Source organism: Mesoplodon bidens, assembly GCF_964165515.1.
Source record: "Mesoplodon bidens genome assembly, chromosome: 11".
Classification (NCBI taxonomy): Eukaryota; Metazoa; Chordata; class Mammalia; order Artiodactyla; family Ziphiidae; genus Mesoplodon; species Mesoplodon bidens.
The window spans coordinates 54,916,501-54,943,821 of record NC_138167.1 but is presented as its reverse complement, the minus strand read 5'-3'; the positions used below and the strand labels follow the sequence as shown (position 1 = coordinate 54,943,821).

The 27,321-nt window shown below is 35.2% G+C and overlaps 1 protein-coding gene across 2 annotated transcripts in view; it reads left to right on the top strand.

The window, feature by feature from the left end:
• CNTN1 (contactin 1) overlaps positions 1–26,855 on the top strand; it is a gene marked incomplete at both ends in the record, with an annotated part of 158,992 nt that extends 132,137 nt beyond the window's left edge. For both annotated transcript variants that reach the window (XM_081248140.1, XM_081248139.1), the window contains one exon: positions 26,779–26,855. In XM_081248140.1, coding sequence (XP_081104266.1) covers positions 26,779–26,855 — 77 coding nt within the window. The remainder of the gene's footprint in view (positions 1–26,778) is intronic.
• Positions 26,856–27,321: the final 466 nt, after the last annotated feature.

Genomic DNA, 27,321 nt, shown 5'->3' with positions numbered 1-27,321 from the left:
CTTGACAATTGCCAAATTGCTATCCAAATAACGATGCCCACATTTTATCATTAAACAAGTCTTTTTTTACTAGCATTTTTCTATTCAAAAATTTTTCATTAATTAAGCAAAGATATTATCTCATAATTTTTATTATTTAATTACTATTGAGATGAATATATTAATATGATTAATAGCTACTTAGTTTCAGTTTTATGAAGTTGTTTATATTCTTTTTTTGTTTACTATTAATAACTTTCTTTAAATTTTATGACCAATTTATAAAGCAAGATTTTTAACATTTTCATGCCATATTTGTAGCAAATATTTTTCAAACTTGTATTTAAATGTTATTGACACTAGATTGATATGTTTTATTTTTAAGCAAAATAATGAAGTTATAAAAATTCTCAAATATTTAATGCACATAAACAATAAGTAATAGAATAATAGATAAAATGTAATTTTATTTAGATGAAGTTCAAAAATAATATAATAAAGCAACCTTTAAAGAGTTACATATTTGACCTGTAAAACTTCCCCCAAAAGAGAATGATTAACACAAAATTCAGCACAGTGTTGTGAGGGGCAATCAGGAAGAAGCTTATAGGATGGTAACAATGTTATCAATATTTGTTTGCCTGCTGATAAGTATACAGGTGTCTTCTGTTGTTTTTAAACAGTATTTTTAAAAATACTAATCTACTTAATTTATTTCAAAGATGTAAGACTAAAAAGGGGTTTGATGAAATTGAAGAGTGGAGAAAGACTATTGAATTTGGTATTTTATAGGTCTGTATTAGTTGGCTAGGCCTGCCATAACAAAGTATCACAGACTGGTTTAAACAACAGAAATGTATTTTCTTTCAATTCTGAAGACTAGAAGTCTGAGATGAAGGTGTTGGCAGGTTTGGCTTCTTTGGAGGCCTCTCTTTTTGGCTTGTAGGTGGCCATTTTCTCCCTCTGTCCTCACATGATCTTCCCTCTGTGTAGGTCTGTGTCCTAATTTCCCCTTCTTATAAGGACACCAATCATATTGGACTAGAGCCCATCCCAATAACCTATTTTAACTTAATTATCTCTTTAAAGACTCTGTCTCCCAATACAGTCACATTATGAGGTACTAAGGATTAGGGCTTTAACATAGGAATTTTCAGGGGTAAAATTCAGCCCATAATAAAATCATTGGTAATTTCAAGAGAAAAACTTCCATAAAATAGTGTGGGTGAAAGTCTTATGTCTCTAAGCAAACTACACAGAACTTACATACTATAGGGAGGAGGTAAAGTCAATCTATTGATATATAACTTTTTGTCAGATAGAGATAATGTATGAAGAAAGTAAAGCAGAGTCATGTGGGTAAGGAGGGATGGAAGAGGGCTAAAGCCTATGTTTTCTTTTTCTTTTTTGTCCCATGGAAAGGCATTTCATTTTAAACATAGCAGTGTGTACATGTCAATCCCAAACTCCCAGTCTATCTCTCCCCTCCACCCTTCCCCCCTGGTAATCATAAATTCATTCTCTAAGTTTGTGAGTCTGTTCCTGTTTTGTAAATAAGCTCATTTGTATCACAATTTTTTTTAGATTCTGCATATAAGTGATATCATATGATATTTGTCTTTCTCTGTCTGACTTACTTCATTTAGTATGATAATCTCCAGGTCCATCCAGGTTACTGCAAATGGCATTATTTCATTCTTTTTAATGGTTGAGTAATATTCCATGGTATATATGTACCACATCTTCTTTACCCATTCATCTGTTGATGGACGTTTAGTTTGCTTCCATGTCTTGGCTATTGTAAACAGTGCTGCAGTGGACATTAGGGTACATGTATCCTTTCAAAACATGTTTTTCAATAAGAGTGGCAGGAAAAGCCTGCTCTGACAGGGTAACAGTGGAAAAGAAGATCAAATGAAGTGAGGAAGTTGTCCATGCAGTTATCTGGAAAGAAAAGTATTTCTACAAGAACATTAAAAAGCCCCAAGCGGGCTTCCCTGGTGGCGCAGTGGTTGAGCGTCCGCCTGCCAATGCAGGGGACGTGGGTTTGTGCCCCAGTCTGGGAAGATCCCACATGCCATGGAACAGCTGGGCCCGTGAGCCATGGCCTCTGGGCCTGCGCGTCTGGAGCTTGTGCTCCACAACGGGAGAGATCACAACAGTGAGAGGCCCGTGTACAGCAAAAATAAATAAATAAAAGCCGCAAGGAAGGAGTAGGTTTGAATGTTCAATGTTCCAGCAAGGAGACCAGTGTGACTGGGGCCGAGCAAGCCATGAGGAGAGTGGGCACAATGAGCCTGGAGAGGTAGATAGGACCTGAATCATAACAAGGTTAAGGACTTTGGAATTTACTCTAAATGTGACAAGAAACTATTGAAGTATTTTAAAATGTGGACTGATATGATCAGATTTATATTATACAAGTTGTATGTTTGCTATTCTTTGGAAGGAAGTAGAAATCCTGTGAATTGTGGGGAAAATCTCTGTAAATATCAGAAAATAAGGAGGGCAGGAAATAGCAGCCAAAAGGTGATAGTCCAAGTAAGAGATGAAGTCAGCTTTGACTAGTGTGGTCACAGTAGAAGAAGTGAGAAATAGTTATAGTCAAGATTTATTTGGAAGAAGACCTAAAAATATTTTCTGATGATAAGGGGTGTGAAAAAGGAATTGGCATAACTCTTAGGAATTTAGATTAACCAATGGAATCATCTACTTAAATGGCCAACAGAATATCTACTTAACAGAATCATCTACTGAAAATAGATCACTGGAGAAAATAATTAGGAGTTCAAATTTTGGCATGCTAGCTCATGCTACATCTATTAGACATCCAGGTGTATATAGATTTAAAAAAATATTATCTAGCAAAACTGAGAATCCAGCTGAGATCAGATAATAAATTTGTCAGAGAACCACTTGGCATAATTGTATAAGTATCTACAACCCATACCAGCCTGATACAGAAATAGAGATAGCAGATTGTTGCAGGTGTTACCCAAAGTTATTGTTAATATAATAGGAGGTCGAGGGAAAAAAGGATTCATTACTTTTAGTTAAAGAAAAATTTAAATAGCTGGACAGAGAGTTTGTATCTATTAGAATATTTTCAGCTGTCAGTAACAAACTCTCAACTCAAAATTGCTTGAGAAATAGGTAGGCCTTATGTCTTTCATGAAATCAGTGTCTCAAACATATAATCAAGGACCAGTTGTCCCTCCCCCCTCCCCAGCTTTCTCTACTTGGGAGGTCTCAGAATCAGGTTCATTCTAAGGCTCATCTAAGGCTCTCTGTGGTTGCAAGATGGCTGCCGCAGTGCTAGGAATTATTACAAAGAGGCCTGATGATGTCCAAGAAAGAAGGGGTCTCTCTCTTTTGAAACTCTATTCTTAAAATGAAGGACCTTTCCCAGAACGTCCTCAGAAAATCTTTCCCATATTATCTAGAACTGAGTCACAAGCCTACCCTTAAATAAATAATGTGGCATTTTTGTGATTGCTCAATGTGATAAAATTTACCACAAATCTAAGGATGGAAAAATCTTCCTTGAGGAATGAACATCTGAAAAAAAATGGAGACTGTATTCACAAGGAAGCAAAGAGAAAAAGATTTCTGCTTAATATTAAAAGTTAAATAGCGAGGTAAATAAACGTGGATATAGGAAAAGGAAGAAGAAGAAACTAGGTCAAAGAGCAACTTCATAAAAATGCAGAAGAAGAGAGAGGAAAGTTATAGGAAGGATAGAAAGTTAGCTTCAAAAGCAGAAAATTTAGGCAGGATTATTTTTTATTTAGGTGATAAGTGGTGATCACCACATGGATCCTGAGACTAAAACAAAGATTTATGATGCCAAACAAGTAACCAAAGAGTATGTCAATAAACTAAGTGAGAGAACTCTAATCCAAAGTCAATAAACACAAGTTTATCCTTAAAATTATATATTTGTCACTACCACTGTTAAAGAACATGTAAGTAGGTAAATAGGCATAGGAACAGTTTAAGTTATTACTGTCACAGAAGAATTCTACATGTCTTTGCTTTGTTTTGCATTTTAGATTATATACTCCACAATACTTAAATCTGTGAGACAATCCCTTCCCCTCAAGAGCTGCATTTGGTGGTATTTGCTACATTTAGGAAATTATACTAGGAGGATGGAATCAGGAAAGAATACTGTTGATGTAACTAAAATTGGAACCTAGCTTGAGAAGGGATTTCCATATGTAATAAGTGCTTTCCAAAACAGAGTCGTAAATTAAGGAATTTAACATTTTTGAAAAATGTAAGTACATTGAAGAAGTTTCAGAAAATGAACAAATGGTACATTCAAAATGGGCTTTCTTTTTCTGAATTTTGGGTATCAGCAAAATTACAGTCTTACTAAATAGTAATCTGTTTATTTTACCTTGTTTACATAATACCAAGTTTTGTGGAATATAAAGTTTCAACAAATATTATAATGGGTCATAATATTATGCATCAATAAATTAGTCATAAGATGGGTAATCTTGTGCAATGGTATATCTTAAATGTATAGTTTTAATTATTAGTAAACTCAATTTTGCATTTTATGATTGTTTATATATTGGTAGCTTAAAATAGTACATTAAGATATCTGTTCTGTACACTCAAATGGATTGGAAATATTCTATGATTCTGAGGAAGGAATATTAAGATAAATGTACCTGCCCTCAAATTATAAGATATTACTTTATATTCTCCCCTGAAAGAAGAGCAACAAATAAGTGAATTAAAATAATTATCTTAAAATGATATATACATCAACCATTAAAATACCATTTCAAAATTAATTTTCCTATGAAAAATTATAGGCTCTGTTGAAATTTGTAACCTTCTTAGGAAAATATAGAGGCAATTGTCTGTACTGAGAAGAGAGTTGGGTTTTAAATTTTCTCTCCTGAGGTTTGACACTTACTCACTGTAACATAAATCTGAAAACCATTTAGAAAAGAAAATGAGCTTGTTATTTTAAAAAATAAAATCCTGCAAAATTCTCACAAATAGAACAGGAAAACTTTAATGCTCCAATAAGAGGGAATATAACTCTTAAACTGGAAAATGATATATCAACATATTAAAATGGTCCATTTGATACTACATTAGGGACCAGCTTTAGTGATTGATGAAAGAATGTTTAGGTCTCAAAGTACTTCTCACAGTTGAGTATGGCTAAAAGCCAGATTCTTTGGTAGGTTATTCACAGTATAAAAACAATGTAATGAAGCAAATGACATTCCAAGGGCACTTTCTATGCAAAATGAGCCAGATAAAGAGAAAATAAATCATTTGGAACATAATCCAAGAGTATGAATTTCTCCATCCAGTAGTCTTTCTTCTACAACCTATCATTCCAGGCAGACCCTGAATAATTGCCTCTCATCTCTAAAGCAAATTGCCAGCCTTCCTCACATGGCTGTGAGAAGTAGAAAGAGGGAAGGGTGTTTGTTGTAGGTTACAGAGGACTCAGGAAGAGTCAAGGATACTGTAGATTATAAAGGACTAGTGCAACAAGACACCTGGCCCAAAGTCATTGCTCCAAAGTCTAGATATACCTGGAAGTTCTGAAATCTTTGGATATCAACATGTGTGGAGATGATCCTTCCGATGTCCTGGCCTCTTAATTCCTGTTTCTTGATGATCTTGCCCTCTGCCTGCTTCAGCCACCCACCCATGATTACAGTCTAGACAGGGCTTCACAGACTTGAATGTGAATTAGAACTTGATTGGTCCCTGAAACTTGACTGAGAAAAAATTAATAAAAAATTTTATTAATTTCTAACTAAAATGTATGATTTCTTCAAATATGAATTTAAGCTACAAATCACTGTCACCAGTAACAATCCCAGATATTCTCATATAATAGTTCACCTGTTGCAATATCACTTCTTCAAAAAACATATTTATTAGACTTATCCTATTTCTTATTATGTAATGTTCTAATAAGCACACTATTTTATGTGTTAACAAACATATATTTGTTTTCTTGATATTTTAAAAATGCATTTTAATCTAATGTGTTTCCTTCTAACTCTATGTATTGTATTTTATGTATGTAAAAGCATTATTTTCAGTGTTCTCGGAGATTCACAGGATGCCAAGGTGTCTATGACACAAAAATCCTTGCAAATCTTGGCTTTACCAATAGCTACAAAATATTAAAAACTTAAGTTTAAGCTTTTATTCTCTGACCACTGTTATCTTTCCAGTTTATTCCTTCAAATCTCCTTCTATCTCCAACAGTTCTTTCACTTTCCCCCACCCAGACCTGCCATTGACACTATCACTTGTTTTCCTTTCCCTCATTCTCCTTGATGTCCTCAGTTGCGGCCTTAAAGAGCTCAGATTCCATAGTTCATAATTAAAACCACTGTACCTTGCCTCATTCTCTCTTTATACTCCTCACATGGTTGAATCCAAATTTTGATTAAACACAACTTTCCTCATATTTTATGCCTGCATACAAGCAGAACTCCATGTGCTCGCACCAAAATCTCCTCTTCAATCCCCATCCCCAACATTCACCACTTCCCCAGCACTATTGCCTGGAGACCCTCAAGTCTAACAGATTAATACTACTCTGTGCCCCATTTTCTGGCATCATTTCTGTCCAAACTTAATTCTTAAAACCTGCCTACTCTGCCTCTGGAATTCATTATCACTCATCAGTAGCCTCCTATAATATTCATCTCTTCACTGAATGTTTCCTTCACCTTCTTAATTTACCAGAAACCTTACTCCCCGCCCCCCCCGACCACCACTCCCAATGATGTTGCTCCCCCTGCAATCTATTCATATGCCTTGAACACTGGGCCTCGTGACAAGATAGGTGCTCTCCTTCCTTCCTGATGATGCTTCCATTGTAGCCTCCATCTTTCTTGCCCCAAGTTCCCTGCTTAGAACCTCATATCATCCGTTTTTCTCACTTATTTCCCCTTCCTGAAGTTTTCTATGAGTCCCTGAGATCATTTCTACTCATTCCTTGAAGATTTTGGTGCACAGATCACTGGCACTCTCTCTAACTCCACTTCTCTCCTACCTTTTGCTGATTTCCATATACATGTCGATGATCCTTACATCACACTGTCCTCTCAGTTCTTTGAAACACTTACTCCAATTTGTGTTGTCCTTGCCATGGCTCCACTTTTACCCTTATCATTGCTGTCTTCATAATCTCAAATATTCTCATCTCTGAAAGACACCTATCTTTCTTCTCATTTTTTTTAGTACTCAGGTTCCTGAAAATTTTTGACCCACCAGGAACCACAAACACTTTATCTCACCACTTTTCCTATGTCCCCTACCTTTCTCAATCTCTCCATATCTAGCTGAAATCCCACAACCATAAATTATCATTACTTCTTGGCATACATACCGGTACCCTTTTACTTCTTTCACTTCATCATACTCACTTGGAAAAATTGTGGATTAAATCTAACTGTCCACTTACTCAAAACCTACACTCTCACATTTAATGGTAGCTAGAGAAAAATACCCCAAATTAAGACTGGTTACACCTTGAACTCATGACCATGTCAAGTGGGCCCACAGTGCTGCTGGGCCATTCCACTAGGTTTTCCTAGTACCTTCATTCTTCTCTCCCTTAGACAACAATTACATACCTCTTTCTCCTTCCTTAAATTTCCAAAGTATCTTTCCTATCTTCCCTTTTTAGTCAATAACTTGCTTCCTGTTTCCCTGAGAAAATAGAAGGAATTGGAAGCAACCAACACATAAATATGTGTCCATGTGCTCTGCCTTCCTTCCTAATGCCCTGGCTGAGCTCTATATTCTTATCTAAGGGCAGCCGTCCACATGTGAGCAAGATGGCATCACCTCTTGTTAATTCATGAATATTGCTTCAGCCATTCTTTCTTTTCTCTTCTGCATCATTTTTCTTTTTGATTTATCTCATCACTATGTAAGCATTCTGCAATTTTGCCCATTGTTAAGGGAAAACAAAAACAAACAAACAACAACAAGAAAAAAGGAAAATCTCCCCTTGTAACTAATGCATTGCTCTATGATTTTCTATAGAGCAAAATGCAAAAAATAATTTGTCCCTCTTCAGTGTTTCTAATTCCCCTTCTCAAATCCTGTTTTGAATTTGCATCCTCCCAACACTCTATCAAAATAGCCCTTGTCAAGATCACCAATGAACTTCATGTTTTTAATGCAGAAGTTAGTTTTCTCCTACTCCATTTCTTAGTAGTTTGAATACAGTTGATCACTTTCTCCTTCTTGGCTTTCTGGGCACCAGTCTCTTGTGATTTTCCTCCTCCCTAATAGGATGCTGTTCTACGTCTCTTTTGCTGGTTCTTGATCATCCTTCCAATAACTCTATCCTTCTTAGTCCATAAGCAATCTTATTGTTTCGAGGCTATAAATGCTAAAAACTCTCAAACATAAATCTCTGATTTATCCAACTGTCTAATCACTATCTCCACTTGGATATATAAACTAAACTTTTTTTCTTTATATATATACTTTTCCTACACTTACACCTGTCTCAACAATGCATCTCCAGTCTTCCTGGAAGTTATCTTTGACTTCTTTTTTCCTCTTATATACTAGTTTCATTTCATCAAGAAATCCTATTCGTTTTACCACTAAAATATATCTAGAAACCTCCACCTCTGCTGCCACCATCATGATCCAGCCATCATGCTTTCTCTCCAGGATTACTGATTAGCCATCCAACTGTTTTCTCTGCTTTGCACTTAGCTACAACTCTACAATTCATTCTCAGCAGAACGACCACAGTGATCATTTTAAAATATGCCAGGTCTTATCTATGCAAAAACCTCCAATGACTTTCATCTTCTCAGAATGGGAATAGATCATATTCATACTTATATTCTGTCTGATTTTTGTCAACCTTGGTCATTGCCATTAACTCTCTAGCTCATAAATCATAAATCTGTTTCTGTGAGATTTTAAATTGGTTTTCCAATATCTTGCAAATTAGCAAATTTAACTCCTCTAATCAAGAGGCCTACAATATTCTTATATATTTGTATATATTTTTATTATTTATATGGCTTGATTATTTAGCATGGGTATATTCTATATTTTACATGTAGAATGGGGACAATAGTGTCCATATTTTATGAGTAATACATAATAATAAATAAATAAATTAAAATCCATTTTCCTGTACCTTACAATTTTGCCACCCAATTCCAAACAGAAGAATGATTGGGAGAGATAATACTCTGTACCAGAGCTTCTCAATCTTTTTCATTATTTTTCTCCCTCATGATCCTTTTTACATGTTTTTCCTTAGCAGCTGTTGCCACCCATGAAATTTTAATACCACAGAAAGACTGCATATCTGTTTATGTACTGTAGCCCTTTGGAGATGCAAAAACCATTGTAATAGCCCAGATATTCTTCACCTCACAAGAACCAATTTTCACCTCCGTGGAAGCCATATTGCTCCTGTAGAAAATACATGGGCTATGGAGATACACCCTTCCATCCATTCCCAGGAGATCCAATCAATTTTATAAACTGGTCAATCTAAAACTTCAGTGAGCTGTGTCTTTAGAAGACAGTGTTTTCCATCTTCATAGGATTGATTTTTATTGAATTGTATTGAATGGTATTGTGCTATTGGCTTATATTGAGGAACATTATAGGGAAAAAAACAACAAAAGCAAAAAACAATTACACAAAATCTGCTACCATATTATTCATTGATAGTTGAGGACATGTTTTGCTGTACTACAGTGTCCTCCTTTTATGGAAACATAATTGAAAATTTTCTCAGGTGAGGCTGAACTTAGAGAAGTGAACACACTGGGCCAGGCTAATAAATAAATATTTAAATAAAATGTCTGATATTTAATATTAAATCAGTATTTTTCAAATTCCTGTACACAATTTAATGGAGAAGGTGAAATCTTATTAGAGGAAGTATATGAAGAAAGACTGCTTCTATCTAAATACTAGAAAAATTTATCTCCTCAACACCACCCCATGCTTCATACACACACACAAGAAAAATTCATACAGCTAAATAAATCCATTGTCCTCTGTAGACACCTTAGATATTACTTACTGGACCATATTTAATAGGAACCTTATGCTCCACACATACACACTCTAAATATGTTATCAATATCTTCCTTCAATACAGTACTCTCCTTTAGAAGATCTAGGGATGATGGGAGGGGGAGAAGATGCATTTCCAGTATTGTGTAGCATCCTTTATCCCAGGTACTGCCCTGGGATAGACTGTCCCTTAACCTGCATCCTTTCTCTGGTCTGAGGACCAGAAGTAGAACACTTTTCTTGAGCACAATACTTGTTTTTTATCTTTGAGATAATCAACTTTATGATTGATTTATTTTTCTCTTTGAATTGCCTGGCCAAAACTCAATGCCGTATTTCCAACATACCTTAAGCAAAGTATCAGTACATAGAGCATTGTATATTTTAACTGAATATAGGTGAATATAGGTAAAGTGTTTTTCAATAGTAGCATTAGTGGATGTTGTTGCTATTTATGTATCATTATCTCAGCTTTATCTAAATTTTCCTAAACTTATTTCCCTTCCCCTCAATTAATATTTTTTCTTTATCATAATTTATGTATCTTTGTAAACTATCTTAAAGCCTTTTTAAAATGAGGTACCATATAACTCATAAGTAAATATTTATGTTTTATTCTCCAAAGAACCTGGCAAAGAATTTTGACTCAATATTTATTTTTTCAATTAAACTAGCAAAAATAAGTGATCTAAATTAATACTGATGTACTAAAATGCTTCAAAGACTTAGATCATAAATGCCTTAAGAACATGTGTTGACCCTCTAGAACTATAAGATACATGTATTTGATTTGCAATATATGCTTTATGATTAAAATGTAAGTTAAAAAGAACTCTTAAAACATAAAGTCATAAAGAATGTATTGTAAAATGTAAGAGCCAATAAAATCTAAAGAAAAAATGCTAAAAATGAAGAAAAATTGACACAATTTAAAAGTGTTTATATTTTTAGTATAATAATTTTCATGACAAATGGAGAACTGACATATGTGATTCTAAAATTACAAAGAGATTGTAATCCAAGGAGCAACCCAAAACATAAAGCAAACAAATTTAGAAGAAAAAAAGATTGGAAGCATAAAAAAATGATGCCATCACGTTTGAAATATATAGCCATAATAATTCTTATATTCTTCCAAGTACGTCAAGTAATTTAGTAACTTCATGTATTCTAAGGTTTTTGAGAAATCTTTGGTTTTTATAAATGAAAACATGTTCTTTCTTTTTATACTGTCACCATAAGTGGCTGCCTAACCCTCCAAATATATAAATATATTGTCATGGGTACCTGATATCCAAAGTGAATTTGATGTAGAGAATAAAGTACTACACGGATAATTTATTTAGCTTCTGTCTCTTATGTTTTCACTGAATATATTTTTCTGCTGATAACATAGATTTTGTCCTTTAGAAGATTGCTCACTTCTGGGAACCCTGGTTATTTTATGGTTTTGTTAATAACTTTGCCCTTTATATGGATGATTTTGATAGTTGAACACATCTTTGTGCAGATCTCTAAAGCCACATATTATTTTGTGTTTTTCTTAGGATTAAAAAACTGCCTTTATCAAAAATTTTTTAATGATTATTAATATATTTAAACTAAGGTATATTTAAATTACATTACAAAAAGATATCTCATATTTATTCAGTTAATACACTTTTGTAGAACTTTAGGTTCAGTTAAAACATAAGAAAATTATTTAACATAGAGTTTTCTTGCTCTGATTTTTTAAATTCTTTTTTGCCTGTTTATCAATTGAATATAATTTATCACTAAATCAAGAGCCCCAATTACTCTATTGTCTTCTTATTCTCTAATTCTTCAAGGAGTAGTTTCTATTAGATAGAGTTGTAACTATTAATTATATTCAGAGTTATTTTATTTAAATAATCAATATTTTAGGTCAGATAAAAGAAGTATACCAATATTCTATATCTAAATTTTATAAACTAGCTCCTTAATTCAGAGAGGGGGAAATTTACATTGTTTTAAAATAAATTAAAGTGAAAATAGGGACGCTTTTTATTATTATGTGATTATTTGAAATTTTATCTTTTTTTTTTTTTTTTTTAACGGTACGCGGGCCTCTCACTGTTGTGGCCTCTCCCGTTGCGGAGCACAGGCTCCGGACGCGCAGGCTCAGCAGCCATGGCTCACAGGCCCAGCCGCTCCGCGGCATGTGGGATCTACCCGGACCAGGGCACAAACCCGTGTCCCCTACATTGGCAGGTGGACTCTCAACCACTGCACCACCAGGGAAGCCCTGAAATTATATCATATTTTAAAATATCTTTGTTATTCTTTCTGGATGAATATTTATTTTACTGAAATTTGAGGTTAATAAACTTAATAATAAATTATGCTAGGAGTTCCAGCATTGATATTGGGAAGAAAAATAAGGCATATATTCTACAGGCAATATTAAATTCAGTGTTATAAGTATTTCCTAGAGCACATTTGATTGTAATCATTTCTCTATAAATTAATGATTGCTGTCAATGCCTAGTATCCTAGATTATATGTTTTGCTGTCATGTCAGATGTATGAGGCAACGTTAACTATATAAAAGATGGAAAATCACAGTGAGAATATGATCAGACAGTTTTTGCTTTAGCAAGAAATGAAATGGTATTCTCTCCTTACTTTAAACTTGAGCAAATTTCTTGTCTTTAAAATTAACCTATTGATAGCATAGGCAAGAACACTTATCACAGTGCATAGCAATTACTCAATAATTTTATTTAATCTTCAGCAGTTACAGTGAACAGTACAAGGCAGCACATGAATAATGTACTTTACACAGAATAATGTCTTCATATCACATTATCAATTGTCATGTCATATTTAGAGAATTATTATTTTAGTGACAAGATGAACTAAATGTATTTATATACATTTAGATTTAGAGATTGTCAAGTCATAGGATGCATTTGTGCAAATTTGATAAATTCCTTTTTATTTGTGTTAATTTTAAAATGCCACAGCTCTAATGTTTAATATATTTTCTATATTGATATGCTATATGGTCAGTGAAGAATATATCCTCTGTGGTTTATCCTCAGGCTTTTAAAAAGTAGTTGGAATGCAACATTGCCAGTTTTAAACGAAAGATTACATATTTTTACGAAAGATTACGTATTTTTCCAAGTAGCAGATGTTTCTGTTGTGGCTATTTTCCCAGGTTAATAACTTCTCTTACATTGAGCAACTATATTTGAAATACAGTCTAACAAAATGTGTATTCATCTTCTATTAAATTCATGTTCAAGGGGATCATGATGAAATATCTTCTTAAATTTTAAAGTATTTTCATGTTTTTATAATTTTGGAGTGTTCTATGGATTAATGACATGGAAATCAATATCTCTGAGGGGATTAACTATAACTAAGTTAAATTAAATTATTATAAAGCAGTGGCTTAGAATAAGAGTTTATTTCCTTTTGAATATCAAGGATTACTTTTCATTAGATTCTCTGTTTTTAGTATGCATTTCTCGGTAAATATTTTATTATCACAATAGAAGGGCATTTGTGAAGCATATACATATATTTTGTCCCATCTCTTCTTTCTTAGCTCAGGTCCCTTTTCCTCCAGAAAACTCCTTTTGTGCCACCACCTGCAGCTGTCCCTCATTTCAGTTTTGCTTAGATGGTGTATTGGGCATTCTGAGTACAAAAAACACTGCAGTGTGGTTGACTTGTGATTCAGCTGTGATCTCCAGGGGGAAGAAAGGCTGTTTCTACCCTAACACTGGGCAGAATAGTAGTAAGCTCTCATTATGTGTAAATTGAATTCATGAACAAATATTAGGCAGTTAAGCTCTTTCTCTTCTATGAAAACTTAGAGAAGCTATCTTTAAAAGAAAAAAAAATCAAAGCAGAGTTGATCAGAATTAAATTTCAATCACATCCAGATGGTTACTGCCTACTTAGCTAAGACATCCAGTAACTCTAACTACAAGGTAGATCATGTCTGTGTACCTTTCTCAGCAGTGACTTCTTTCTCTGTCTTCTCAGCTTCTAGTTGGGGCATTATAGCCTAGGGTCTACTCTTACTTTAAAAGAAGCAGAGGCCTCACTTCAGTACCTAAGGTCCGTTTTCAAATTTGTACAACTTTCGAAATCCAGAGTGGTTAAATTGTAGTCAGTACAGTGTGATGCCTCATGGCTAGTCTTGAATGGTTTTCTAGATCTTAGTTGTTACCTTGCAAACGCCCTTCAGTTTGGGCTTGGCCCAGTACCTTTTCCTTCCTGAGCCCAGTAAAGAATTCTTTGGAATGTGGCCTGCAGCTACCACAGATAAGTGGCAATCCATTCCTTGACTAATGGAACAGATCGGAAAAACAACTTCCCAGTCATTTCAATAGGAAGAGCTGCCAACTCTGATGTATTTTTATATAATAGCAATGCATTTTCTCTACCTTTTATTGTTATAAGACACAATTAGGTAAAACTATCCTCATTTGACTGATGAAGTAACTGAGCATCAGAGTTTAAGTAACTTGCCCAGAATCACATTGCTGTTAAAGTGAGACGCCAGGATTCAAATGATTTATAGCTCTAATACATGTACTCTTAATCTCTATACTATGTCCAGAGAAGATTAATTTTGTGTGGCAATTTTAACAAAAACCTGATACTGGGAAATGACATGGCACAATGGAGGATAAATGAAAACACCCAGAAATACCAAGGTCTTTCTATAAGTAATTCATTATTGCAGAATGAGTAGTAAATGCCAGATAGGAAGAAGTGAGATTTCCAGCAGCCAAACCCAAACCACATTTTGTTAACTATGTAGACAGGACCTGTCACAGCCTCTACCATTATCTAATAGGCAGCATCCAAATGGTCATTGAAGAAGTTAAATAAACTCAGATTACTTTCTTTTAATTATTTAGACTCTATCTGTACAAGTGGAAAATTCATCTGATTTAAAGTTAAAATTCTTAAAGTACAAATTATGTGTTCAAATTAAAATATTATCTAAATATGTCCCTTTAAAGGAACAGTCTTGGTTTCCTGGTCCAAGATTATATTCTGAACACAGTTGCAACTTAAAATTGGCCAAGACACTACAGAAAGCAAGAAAGATGTTAAATAACACTTAAAAGCTTACAAGTTTATTAGCAAAACTCTCACAAGAGGAAAAAATAGCAAAGTTTTGGCGTGCAGCTAATTTCTCTCAGTGAATTCTATTTCCTTTTTGATCCAAATTATAAAATAACCTCTGGCTAACAGTCATCCTCAGAATATGGACTATCAGTGAGGAGCCTTGTTTGTTTATATTTACATCTTGAGCACTCTACTGGATGTTGGTTAAATGGGATGATTGCTTGATTTTGAGTCTACCTAGAAGTGGAGATTTGATAGGGAAAAAAATTCATTGCACCACATTTTCTCAGGAATGGTCCTTCTCACACATGCCTAGAGAAAGAGAGATCATGGGTAGAATGACAGCAGAAGGGGGTCCGAAGCAGGACCATTAGTTCAACTCATACAACAAAAATGTACTGAGCACCATGTGTCTTAGGTAGGACTTGGTCCCTGGAAGTTGGAAGATGAATAAGAAATGGTCTCTGTTCTTAAGGAACCATAAAGTCACAGATAAATAAGGCAGGTGAAAAAATAATTGGCAGCACAATGTATTAAGTGTTGTACAAGCAAGCACTGAGGAGGAAGTCATTAAATTCATGCACAGTTACCTAAAAGAATGATACTTTGATGACTCTTTTAAGATCAATGAGCAGTTTCCAGGCGTAAAAGGGGGTAATAGGGCATATGAGTTTGAGAAAACAAGTGTTGACTCTGAGAATACATAAAAATGGCATCACATTCAGTGAGTCTCTAATGCAGGATTCAAAAAGGAGAGGCAGGTAATATAATTGGAGTATAGGTTATATATAGACTGTGAAAAGGGGGCAGATTGGATTTGTGGGTTTTGTTTTTTTCATCTTTTTACTTTTCTTGTGTTTAAGTAAGAGGTGACGAGGTCCTGGATCACTATGGCAGAGAAAGGAGAGAAAGTGGAGCAGAGAGATTCTAGAGCGATGTTGGAGACGGAATCAATTGTACTTGGTGACCAAGACAGTGTATTGCAAGTGAGAGGGAAAAGCACTTTGAACATGACTCTATGTTTAACATTCTGATTGCATGGCAATCATTAACTGAGCTAAGTAATTTAGAAGGATGGGAAAAGGCTATAAGAATAAGGATGGAAGAGATGGTGTAGAGGGCAAAAGAAGTGGTGCTCTGACAAACTCTGAAGAACCTAATATGGAAAAACCAGGGAAGGGAAATAAGAGGTAGGACAGGCCAGGTGAAATAAATGTCAAAGCAAATCATTGGTCTCAAACTTCTTTCTAGATTTTATATTTCTTTCAATATCTTGAAAATTAATTATGTTATTTTAAGCATATTGGTATATCATCATCAATCAACATCCAAAAGTCCCTCTGTATAAAACACACTCTCACGAGTCATAGAGACACAAGGCACAAGTCTTATGGAGAGATAGTCAATAATGACTCCCAAAATTTTATAATGAAATGACTGGGAGAAGACTGGTATTACTGGTTAGAAATATAGATGTTGACAAAAGAATTTCAATTTCCACTCACAGTGAGAGAATTTGATTTGTTCAGTATAGACAATATGGTTTCTAAAAGCATTCCCCAGAATTCCTGTTGGTTAGGAAGGAGTAACTACTCTGTTGATTTTTTAAAGTAAACTCCTTACAGACATAATGAAAGTCAACCTTCTTTTTTTCCACTTTTTTTAACCTAAAAAGAATTTGAAAAGAACTTAAAATTTCAGGGTTTAGCACCATGAAAACATGACTAAGAGTGAGCCTTCTGGAAAAAAAAAAAAGAACTCTGAAAAATATATAAAAAGAACAAAAATTCCATGTAGATGCCATCCAAAGTGATTGAAATTATTTTATACCTTCTACTGAATAAGCACAAACTCTTAGAAATCCTTCGGAGTAATTAGTGTTGATTTCAGCCAGTACCTCCTTACATGTTTCAGACTATTGTGAAAATAGCTGAGAAACTGTTTCTTCTGTGAAAGCACAAAAAGAAAATTCAGTTGATTTTGATCCTCTTAAAGTTGTGAAGATTCAATGAATTCAGACTGTTTCTTATAAGAACTTCATGTGCATGTGGAAAAACAGAGAAGCACCAATTAATCCTTGCTGATAGATGGATGACACTGAATCCTACAGTAAGTAGGGGGCCTACAATAAGGCCCCGAGGTCTGACAAACAAATGAGTTCAGGATTATATTAGGGAAGAAAATCTTACATAACAAAATAGCACCTCAAACAGGTGAGTCATTCATTTGTCATAGCCCCAAAGCAAAGATGAATCAAGAAAAATCAAATGGGGCTTTTGCTCTGGTTTGTGCTGGGAAAGCTTCCCAGGTATTTGTGACTCTGAACCACCACATGAAACTAGTGGGGGACTAGGATCCTTGGCTGTTGTGACATGGGGGTGTTTATATACTGGTAATAAAATCCAACTCTCAACTCATTACATTAAGGAAAGTTGGACCACTGCATTGTCTGGCCATATTAAGAAGGATTCATAAAGCATCTTTGGGGTAAAGAAAATAACACTGGGCTTAGAACCAGGTTTTAGTTCAATAACCAATTTTGCCTTGTGCTAGGTCGGCAAATCTGACTCTTAGACCTTTAATCTGCAAATGAGAATAATGAGACACACTTCAACTGTATTATAATAATTAAACAAAATAACATGTTGCAAAAGTTCCCTGGACAGAATAGGCACTTAATAAGTTAAAAAATAATAATAATCCATTGAACAAATATTTGTTGAGGACATGCTATAGACCAGACTGTCCAGAAAACTTATGAATAAATGATTTAAAGAAATCTTCTTATTTTTCTTATATCATAGCTATCTGTACATTTAAATTTTTGGAGTTTTCCTCACAGATGAGGATTTGATTTAAAAGAAAAGCAGAGGTAATACTTAAATTGAAATTAATCTGCATCTATACTTTGATAAACCCTGACATGTGAATTGGAAACCACCCCCAGGAAGGCCAGCTGGGTGAATGATGGCTGCTAGTTCCGTCCCACAAAAGAGTCACATGAAACTGGATATAGTTACCACTTTGGGGTTCACAATGCCAAAGCTTAACAGGGGCTTTTCTGTGTTATCCCATCCTCTCATCTCTTGAAAAACCTGCTGTTCTACGCAAATTTAAAAGGCAAAATATCTATCCTTTCCTAGAACTGGGGAATGATTTGTCCCACAAATATTGGTACTAGAAATAGGCATGCAAATATGTGTCTGCTAAAAATATGTCATCTCTCCTATAATTTTAGGGATGCCTAAACAAATAGACCCTCTATGAATAAATAGTCATGATGTCCAGGAGCATGATAGACTAAGCCTTTTTAGTTCCATGGTCTCACCTACAAGTAAACATTGTGCCCATCATGACCTTGAGCATAAGTATTAAAATCAGTAAAAGATCCTTTACTCAAATTTATGTAAAAGAACAGCTAAGAAAAATTCAGTGGGCTTTGTGAGAAAACATACCTGCCTGCTTCCCTTTGTTTAGCTTTCTTTTGATTACATACACTGATAAGTTTAAGGAAAATTGACTGTCATGACCAACTAGTTTTACTCCTACTCTTCATTGTCAGTACCGCAAAACACCAGTTGTTCTAAAAACGTAAAGTGGCAAAACTATAGAAGAAGCAAGTATGTCTGTGGGGGATGTAGGAGAGGTGCAGGGAGCAGTACTTCTTCTTAAGTAAACCTGGTAGGGAATGTGTCTGTAGCTCCTGAAGTTGTCTAGGAAGTCTTAGTCATAGATGTGTTCAACTGGGCCCTCAAGCCTAGCACTAAAGAGGAACCATTAGCCTTGGCATGGAGCACACACAAATTTTTAAACTTTTTTCTGGCTCTACTTGTTAAAGCTTTGCCTCAAAAACTGATTGGGGAATGGCAAGGCTGGGGCAGTGGAGGGAATAATTTAATATTTGTTTTTATGAATATTGCAAAAGAGAATGAGCATCTGAAACTCCCCAGGCTCTCTAAATTTTATTGATGTTGAGAAAAACTGATCTCAGTCCTAGTTTGATGCATTCCACAAAACCAGGGCTACCCATGTAAGATTATTCTGCCAAACAGCTATTTCCAATACCAAATGCAGAGATGATCTAATAAGCTGGCTCTGGTTGTTTGTGAATAAAGAATTTGAGTGTTATTTTTAAAGATTTTGTATAAGTTGAGGAAAAAATTAAACCCATGAAATCCATTATATGTATGTTGAACATTTTATAGAATAGGAGAGAGTTCTGAGTCTCTTATGTCTCATCCCATGCTTAGTGTATTCTCATATTCACTAGATAATAATTTTTAAATGAACACACTAAATTTCATATTTCAAATTCACAATTATCAGATGGCGCTTACTATGTATTTTTAACTTTTTTCATTTAGTTATCACAAATACCCTGCTGTGGAAATATTGTACTCCCCATTTTACAGATAAGGAAATGGAGGCTCTGAGAGATTAAGTACCTTGTGGAGGTCACACACTCAAGTGAGGGCAACAGTATTCAAGTAGAATTCTTTCTAATGCCAAGTCTCAAGCTTCTGTGAAAGTCTTACCTTGCATTTCTAAAAAAGTAGGTAAACCAGTTTTAAAAGTCCTCGGAATTATAGTCTCATCTTGCCCCAGAATTATATCAAAATTAGGTTATTTAGAATGTGTTTGTTAGCGAATGGACTGTTAGAAGTTACTTTTATATTTCCCAGCAAATAATTAGTCATCACTCTATTGGAGATGCTTGATCCTTTCTCAGAGAAGAAATGCATCCTTTCAATCTAACATTTCCTGATAGGGAAAGGACCAGAGTAAGGAAAATATATGACTGTCAGGATAAGCTGTCAGCAAACCATACACCCTTGCCAAAAAAAAACAAAAAACTATTTTGTTTGACATATGTGTTTATAATAGCCAAATAAGTAGGAGCAGCAAGATTAGTGGGTTTCACCAGTTTGAAAAAAACCAGCATAGCCACTATCACTTATGTGATCAAGCTTTTAATGTATATATATATATATATGTAAACAAATATCAACTTTATCATAAATAAGGGGAAATATAACAAATATCTTTGCAAATTTTAGGCTCAATGCTTGATATTCTTAAACACATTATGGTTTGCATAGAATCATACACTAATGGCAATGCTAGGAACCTAAGGAGTTATAACATTGAACCCTATCATTTTACAGAAGGAAAAATCCACAGCCTTGACAAGTAAAATGGCCAAAGATCACACCAGCCTCAGAGCCATATTTTGAGTCCAAATATTCTCTTTTGCCCAAAGTTACACAACTAGCTATTGACAGAACTGCAAATGGGTCTTAAATTATCTTTTTTTTCTTCACATAGCTTAGTATTTTGCTATCTCAAAGAAGCATAAGGAGATAAAATTCTCAAACACAGTATAAGCAAGCTGATACACATAGACACTATAATATAATAGATATCAAAGGCCAAAAAAAATCATCAAATATAAAAAGTCTGCTGTATCTCAAAGAAAAAATCAATTTTATTTTCTGCTTTCTCTTTTGTTTTCTTTTCCAGATACTCTTAAAACCGATTGGGGTAAATATCCATAACTCCATTTTGGCAAAGGCAGGTAGTTATGCTTATAATAATGGATTTAAAATTGAAAACTGTAACAGCATTTTCCCCAAGAGACCTATTTGAAGCAGAGCCAACTAACTTTTTAAAAAGATACATCTTTTAATTCTTAATAAGCATTAGACAATTTATAAAAATAAAAATTCTGATATATATGGTCCAAAGAAAATTTTAACATAAACCTCACTGAGTTACAGGAGTTTTATTCCAAATTCTATACCAGTTTCTAGTCAAGGGTAAAAAATCAGGTGGGAATCAGGAAAAGGGCGGGGGGAATCATGAAAAAGAAAATATGAAAGGGAGAAGAGACATATAAGATATAAATTCCAGAAATGAATTAACCAATAACGAATCTATAATTGTTTTGTCTCAGACATTCTGTGAAATCCCAGTAGTCAAGACAAATTTTGAAGTATTTGTTTTTACCTCAATGGCTTCACATCCTTCAAGTGTTAAGTCCTGCAAGAAAATTAGAGTACATGAATTTTTTAAAAATGTTCTTGGTCAGAAAATTCATTCATACATTAAATTATGTGTCAGTATCTGAAAGTAAAAAACAGCTCTTCCTCCTTTAACTTTTGATTTCACCCATTTTTGCCACAAAATTTAAGAAAATAAGTGCCATTTTCTCACTTAAACCTCACAACAATCTAATGGGTAAATGGAAACAAATAATTTTCCAAAGGGTACACAGCCAGTAAATGATAGACCCAGAATTGCCAACGGGTCAGGCTAACTCCAAAAACAAAGCTCGTAATCAGTACCTGAGATCAGAAAGTGTTGATGTCTTCTTAAGTGACCCTCCTCCTTGGCCACAGTGATTGGTTGAGGGATGGGAACCTGTTCCAAGCTAGTTCAATCACACAAATGTACTAATTCAGCCACAGTATTGGTCTGAAAGTACATATATGACTCAGACTTCGCAAATAAGAATCTTTCCTTGAGAGTTTTCTCACTGGAATTGGGGTAAAAAAAAAATATCAGCTCTTTGATCTTGAGAATGTATGATTGTGAGCTTGACTCTCTTGTCTATCTTGAGAAGTCAGTCTGAGAATGTGAGGCAATCTGCAAAGGAAGAAGACATGAAAGTCAGAAATGTGGCAGACACAGGTATTCAGTTAACTAGCTCTAGTTGTCCCAATGCAGTGCAAAATCATCTTTTTCTTCAGTTGAGCTCCAATTATTTAAAACAAAAGATCCCAGACTACCATGTCACGGAGGAGATCAACTTGAGCTAGACTACTACAGAAAAGCCCAATATGCCCCGTGTTGATAGGTGAAAGGACAGTTCAGGAATGTTTGTGATCTAAAAGGACACAATGTGTAACTGGGGATCAGTAAGTAGACACAGAGGTCTCAAATGTAAGTTGTCTGCAGAGGACACCTGCTTTATCTATTGTTTTGCTTTGTTTTTATCTAACTACTTTTCAAAAAATACAGTGTAGGACTGTATACAGAGATGAACAACATCAAATGTAGTATGAATCACTATCATTTACAGAAGTTTTCTACCATCTATGCACTTTTTGAAGTGCTCTGTATAAAGCAGCTGTTTTCAAACTGTAATAAGCAGAGCCCTACACATTGCTTGGAGTGATGGGCTTGGGGGAGCACAGGTACAAGCATGAACATAAAGGAGGCAACAAATCTGTGGTCTCCTTCCCCAAGCCCATCTTTAAATAAAGCATCCCCTCTCCCTGCTTGTTCAGTAAATGGGCTTCCACATATGATTGTTTCTGAAGAAAGGTTATGCTGCTAAAATATATATAAGAACCATTGGGCTTCCCTGGTGGTGCAGCGGTTGAGAGTCCGCCTGCCGATGCAGGGGACACGGGTTCGTGCCCCAGTCCGGGAAGATCCCACATGCCGCGCAGCGGCTGGGCCAGTGAGCCGTGGCCGCTGAGCCTGCGCGTCCGGAGCCTGTGCTCTGCAACGGGAGAGGCCACAACAGTGAGAGGCCCGCGTACCAAAAAAAAAAAAAAAAAAAAAAAAAAAAGAACCATTGATATACATCTTCTCCATACTCACAATAAAGCTAGGAGATATATTACCCCTGTTTTATATTTGAAGGAACTAATGCATAAAAATATTAAAGAACATGCTCAAGATGACTTAACCAATAAAAGGCAGAGGCAGTATTTGGACTCTTGCTTTCTTTGCCTGGCTCTAGAGCCCCATTACACTATTCCCAGTATCCCCTTACATCTCCTGCTAAGACAGTGACCTGCTTACAGACCCTCATATTTGCCTGTTTGTTCTCAAAATCTAAACAACCAAGGACCAATTACACAGCTGTAGTCTGATAGATAGTCGGACTACTTGTAATTCACTGGATGTAACAAGGAAACGTACCCCAGAGCAGTAGTGGAACACCACTCAAGTGGGAAGGAGAAACATCTTATGTAAGGTTTAAGTTCTTACTGAAGAATCCAGAGGAAGGTCTAAGGGAAGAAGCAATCAGTTCTGGATCAGTTGCTGTTTCTAAGATGAGGGCAGGAGTATCAGGAATTAACTAGGGTTGGGAGCCATCTCAAGGGGAGAGTAGTTTAGCAATTGGGTGTTCCTAGTAAAAGATGGGAAGAGTAAAGCAGGTATGGAGTAGCATTGGTAACACCGCACTAGCCACTCAATGAAGGAGTCATTTGTGCATTTGCCAGCTGCTGCATGACCTTGGCAGTGTCTCCATTTAAGTTCAAGCGGGCATTATCTGTGTCTGTCATACTACTAACCTGAATAAAGGCAGGTGACTTTGTTCTTTTTCCCTCTGATCTGATTTTTACTCTCAATCCCAAACAGACTTCTACTCTTATATTTCTCTAAACTTGCTGCTATCCCAGCAGGAGTTTTATTGAATTCGACAAATTTCAACAGTAAACACCCACTGATGTGTACCTAACACACCCAATATATATGAAACATACCCCTAGGCATGGGGATCAATCATCTTATCAAAACGCTTTCTTCCCTCAGCCCAGGATTATAAGGCTTTGAAGGAATCCAAAGTAACATTCTATCAAGATAAGTTGGAGAACCCCTTGGGCTGAGCAGTAATATAAGGCCTTTCTGATACTGCAGATTTTTAATATCATCTCTCTGATAAGAGATGCAGGTCACAGTGGTTGCCTTTGTCTTCTTTAAACCCCCGTGTCCTACCCCTTCACTTTCTCTCACACCTTGTGCTCTGCAATCAGAAAAGGTTCAGGGCTTCTAACTGGAAGAATTATTCATATTATAACTTTAGGGTTCAAGAACTCACTATATGCTGGGCTTGGTATTAGACAACACAGTTGAAAATATGATTTGGATATATTCCCTGTCCTGAAGTTGTTCACAATCTAGAGCTATTAACAGGTGCGATCATAAACATGACACCACAAGGAGAAAATTCCAAGTATTAATAGTAAACATTAGCAATTTGGATTGGACCATGGTATATAAACTTAAGCATCAGAAAAGAGATTTGTATTAAAAACTGACTAGAGTCAACCTGGAGAGATTGTTAAGTACTGCTTAACTTTTAGTTAAATTTCTCTTCTCAATATATAACTCCCTCTAGCAGGAATCCTTCCTGAGGGAAAAATAAATCTGGGCAGTTTAGGTTTTAAAAAATCAAGAAATCCAATGGAAGAGACATAGTATTCTAAATTGGCCTTACATTTGTTCTTATAGGCAAAAGTAATTAACCAGACTGATGACTTTTTCATGTTTGATATTCAGTAGCTATGTGAAAAGAAAAATATACGTTTACTACATACCATGTTAAGTACTGAAATTATGCTTGATATACATTTTGTTAGATGGAAAACCAATATATGTTTAAAACCCCTCAAGAATATAGGGATCCCACATTTAAAGTGACTTTAAAATCGTAATTCAGTCAGGTCTCTAATTTTTGTTTGCAATGTGGAAGAGAATTGAAGATGAAGACCACAATTACATAAGCTTGAGCCATTAGAGAAATTAAATATAACACACATAAACATGAAGAGTTTATTTTAAATAAATCAAAGATCCTGATGTTGAAGCCACAAATTATGAAACTGTGTTTGGTTTTCATACTAACACCAAAACTTCAAAATGGCATCCACAATTGACGAAACTTCTTTCCGTGGCCACAGTTTGTACTTAGCCAACCCACATATTCAGGCAAATACATGAATGTGTACCCATCACTGATGTAATTCGTGGTCAAAGACAGAGCATTGTAGAGACCCTGCAGTCATCCTCAGACAAAGGTCTTCAGGAAAGATCATTTAAATTAGGTCAAACATTGAAAGCTAATGTTTTTCTGGTGATTAAGATTTATTATTGGTCATCTTATTGAATAAAATAGTATGTGGGCTGTGGCATAGTTTTAAAATATCTGTGTAGAAAAATAGAAGGAAAAATTCTACAAGAATAAAGACACTTTGAAACAGCTTAAGTTCTCTGCTTTCCTGTATGTCATTTATTTTCCTCTTGTGCCCTTGCCTTGACACTTTAAGTGCAAGATGTAGTGTCCTAATGCTTTTCCAGAACTGGTACCTTTCCAAAGCTATCTGTAGTAAGTGGCAGAGAGGTAGAAAGAGCACGGACTTTGGAGCCAGGCCAATCTGAGATCTAATCCTGGCTCTGCCTTCTACTGGCCACTGGCCTTGAACAAGTCATTTTACCTGAATCTGAGTCACATAATCTATAAAGTCAGGAAAATAAGATCTGCCATCATAATCTATTGTATAAATGTCATAATACATATAAATGGCCAGTGTGGTGTCTGTCCTGTGTCTGTAGAACAGTGAATAGCAGCTATCATGGTCATTATTTGTGTCATCATTGCTACCGATAATGCCGTTATCATTATCATAAAGAAGCTATAAGCAGCTACTTGAGGGCTGTTTATATAGTGCTTGCTGTTCTGCCCTCACTTTTACCTTCACTGTCCTGCTCATTTCTAAGAACCCCTTTATCAGTGACTGATAATGTTTTCTCTCTTATATTTTCCATGCAGCACTGAACGCTGCTAACAGGGCAATAGCGGAATGCATGTAGACACAATCATCTTCCACCTTACAGGGAGTATGACTGTGCTTTCAATGACCAAATTCGAGAGAAATGGCCTTGAATCTTCCTAAACGTAAGAGGAATATTCCAAAGAAAGGTCTATTTAGGCAACTGTTGATATAGTAGATAACAATGATTTAAAGTTTCAAGTTTAGAGAATAAACTTCCAAAAATGGACACAAATCTATTATATTTACAAGCTGTTGACTATTTTTTGCTCATTGAAGAGAGCACCTAATAATTGTGGAGAGTGGAAAGGAAGAGTGTACCTTCTTGGTCCCACTTTTCAGCCCTTTCTCAAGAATTCCAGTGAAGCTGGACTTGGACCCATAAACTTACCTGACCACAGGAAGAGCCCTTCTAGGTGGCATTCAAGACGTAATTTAAGTCTGTAGAATATTACATCATTTTTATTCTTCATTTACATAACATCTCTCAGAACAATTGTTCTTTAGATAAAAATTTGAATAGATTATTTATTATTATCAAAAATACATTTCTAAAATCATTACATATAAGCCCCTAAATATTTTAAAACCATTAGGATATGAAATCATGTAGGAACTTCCAGTATAACTATGATTTCATTGCTCCATGTAACATTATTAGCATTTTTGCTGCATCTCTTTATCTTATTTTTTCACAGCTTACTTATGATTTTTCACTTATTTATACATGTTTCCTGACCTAGTGCCTTCTAGTAGGAGTTTGGGACTGCTGGATCACAGGAAAAACAGAAACATTTGTGATCTTATTATCTTAAATGATTTATATGAACTTTTGGTATAAACAGTCCACACAGTCTCACACACACAATCCTTGATCAAACATTTTTGTTTTTCTTAAGTCACTTAAGACTAAGTGAAGCTAGTATTTTTTTAAAGGAACCACTTGGGTTTCAGGGTTACATAATACCCATAGCAGGGTAAATGAGAGCAACAGTGACTGTTATCAATGAAATAATATGCACTTTTTTGGTTTACATTATAGGTGCATCCATCCTATCACCATGTCTTCTTGGCTTCCTGCTGCCTGCCCTTGGCATCCTTGTGTACTTGGAATTCTGAATGTGGCATGACAACTGCTGCTCCCAGCCCAGCTCAGAGGACACCCTCCATCTCTGTGATGACTACAATTCCTTCCAATTCCTTCAACTCCATCCTAAGCCAAATAAATTATACTTTAACAAACTATCCAACTGATTTACAGCATATGTTATGACTGAGGCATTCAGGAACCCCTTCATCCAAAAGAATAAACTTTTAAATGGATATAAAATGATTTTTAACTTGTTCCAATATGCCTTATAAACCACTTAACCTAATTCTGTGACAGTTGCATGATTTAATCCAATGGGACAATTTACAGTGTTCAATTCAATACCATAGGCTGTAGAGTGAAAGTAAAAATCACCATACACAGGTGCTTTAAATTTAATAACAAGTTGTGAAATATAATAGAGGTTGAAACGTTGATCGTATGTGGTAAATGTAAGAGTAATACAGTCTCTTGTACTATCCTCTCTGTTTTGGG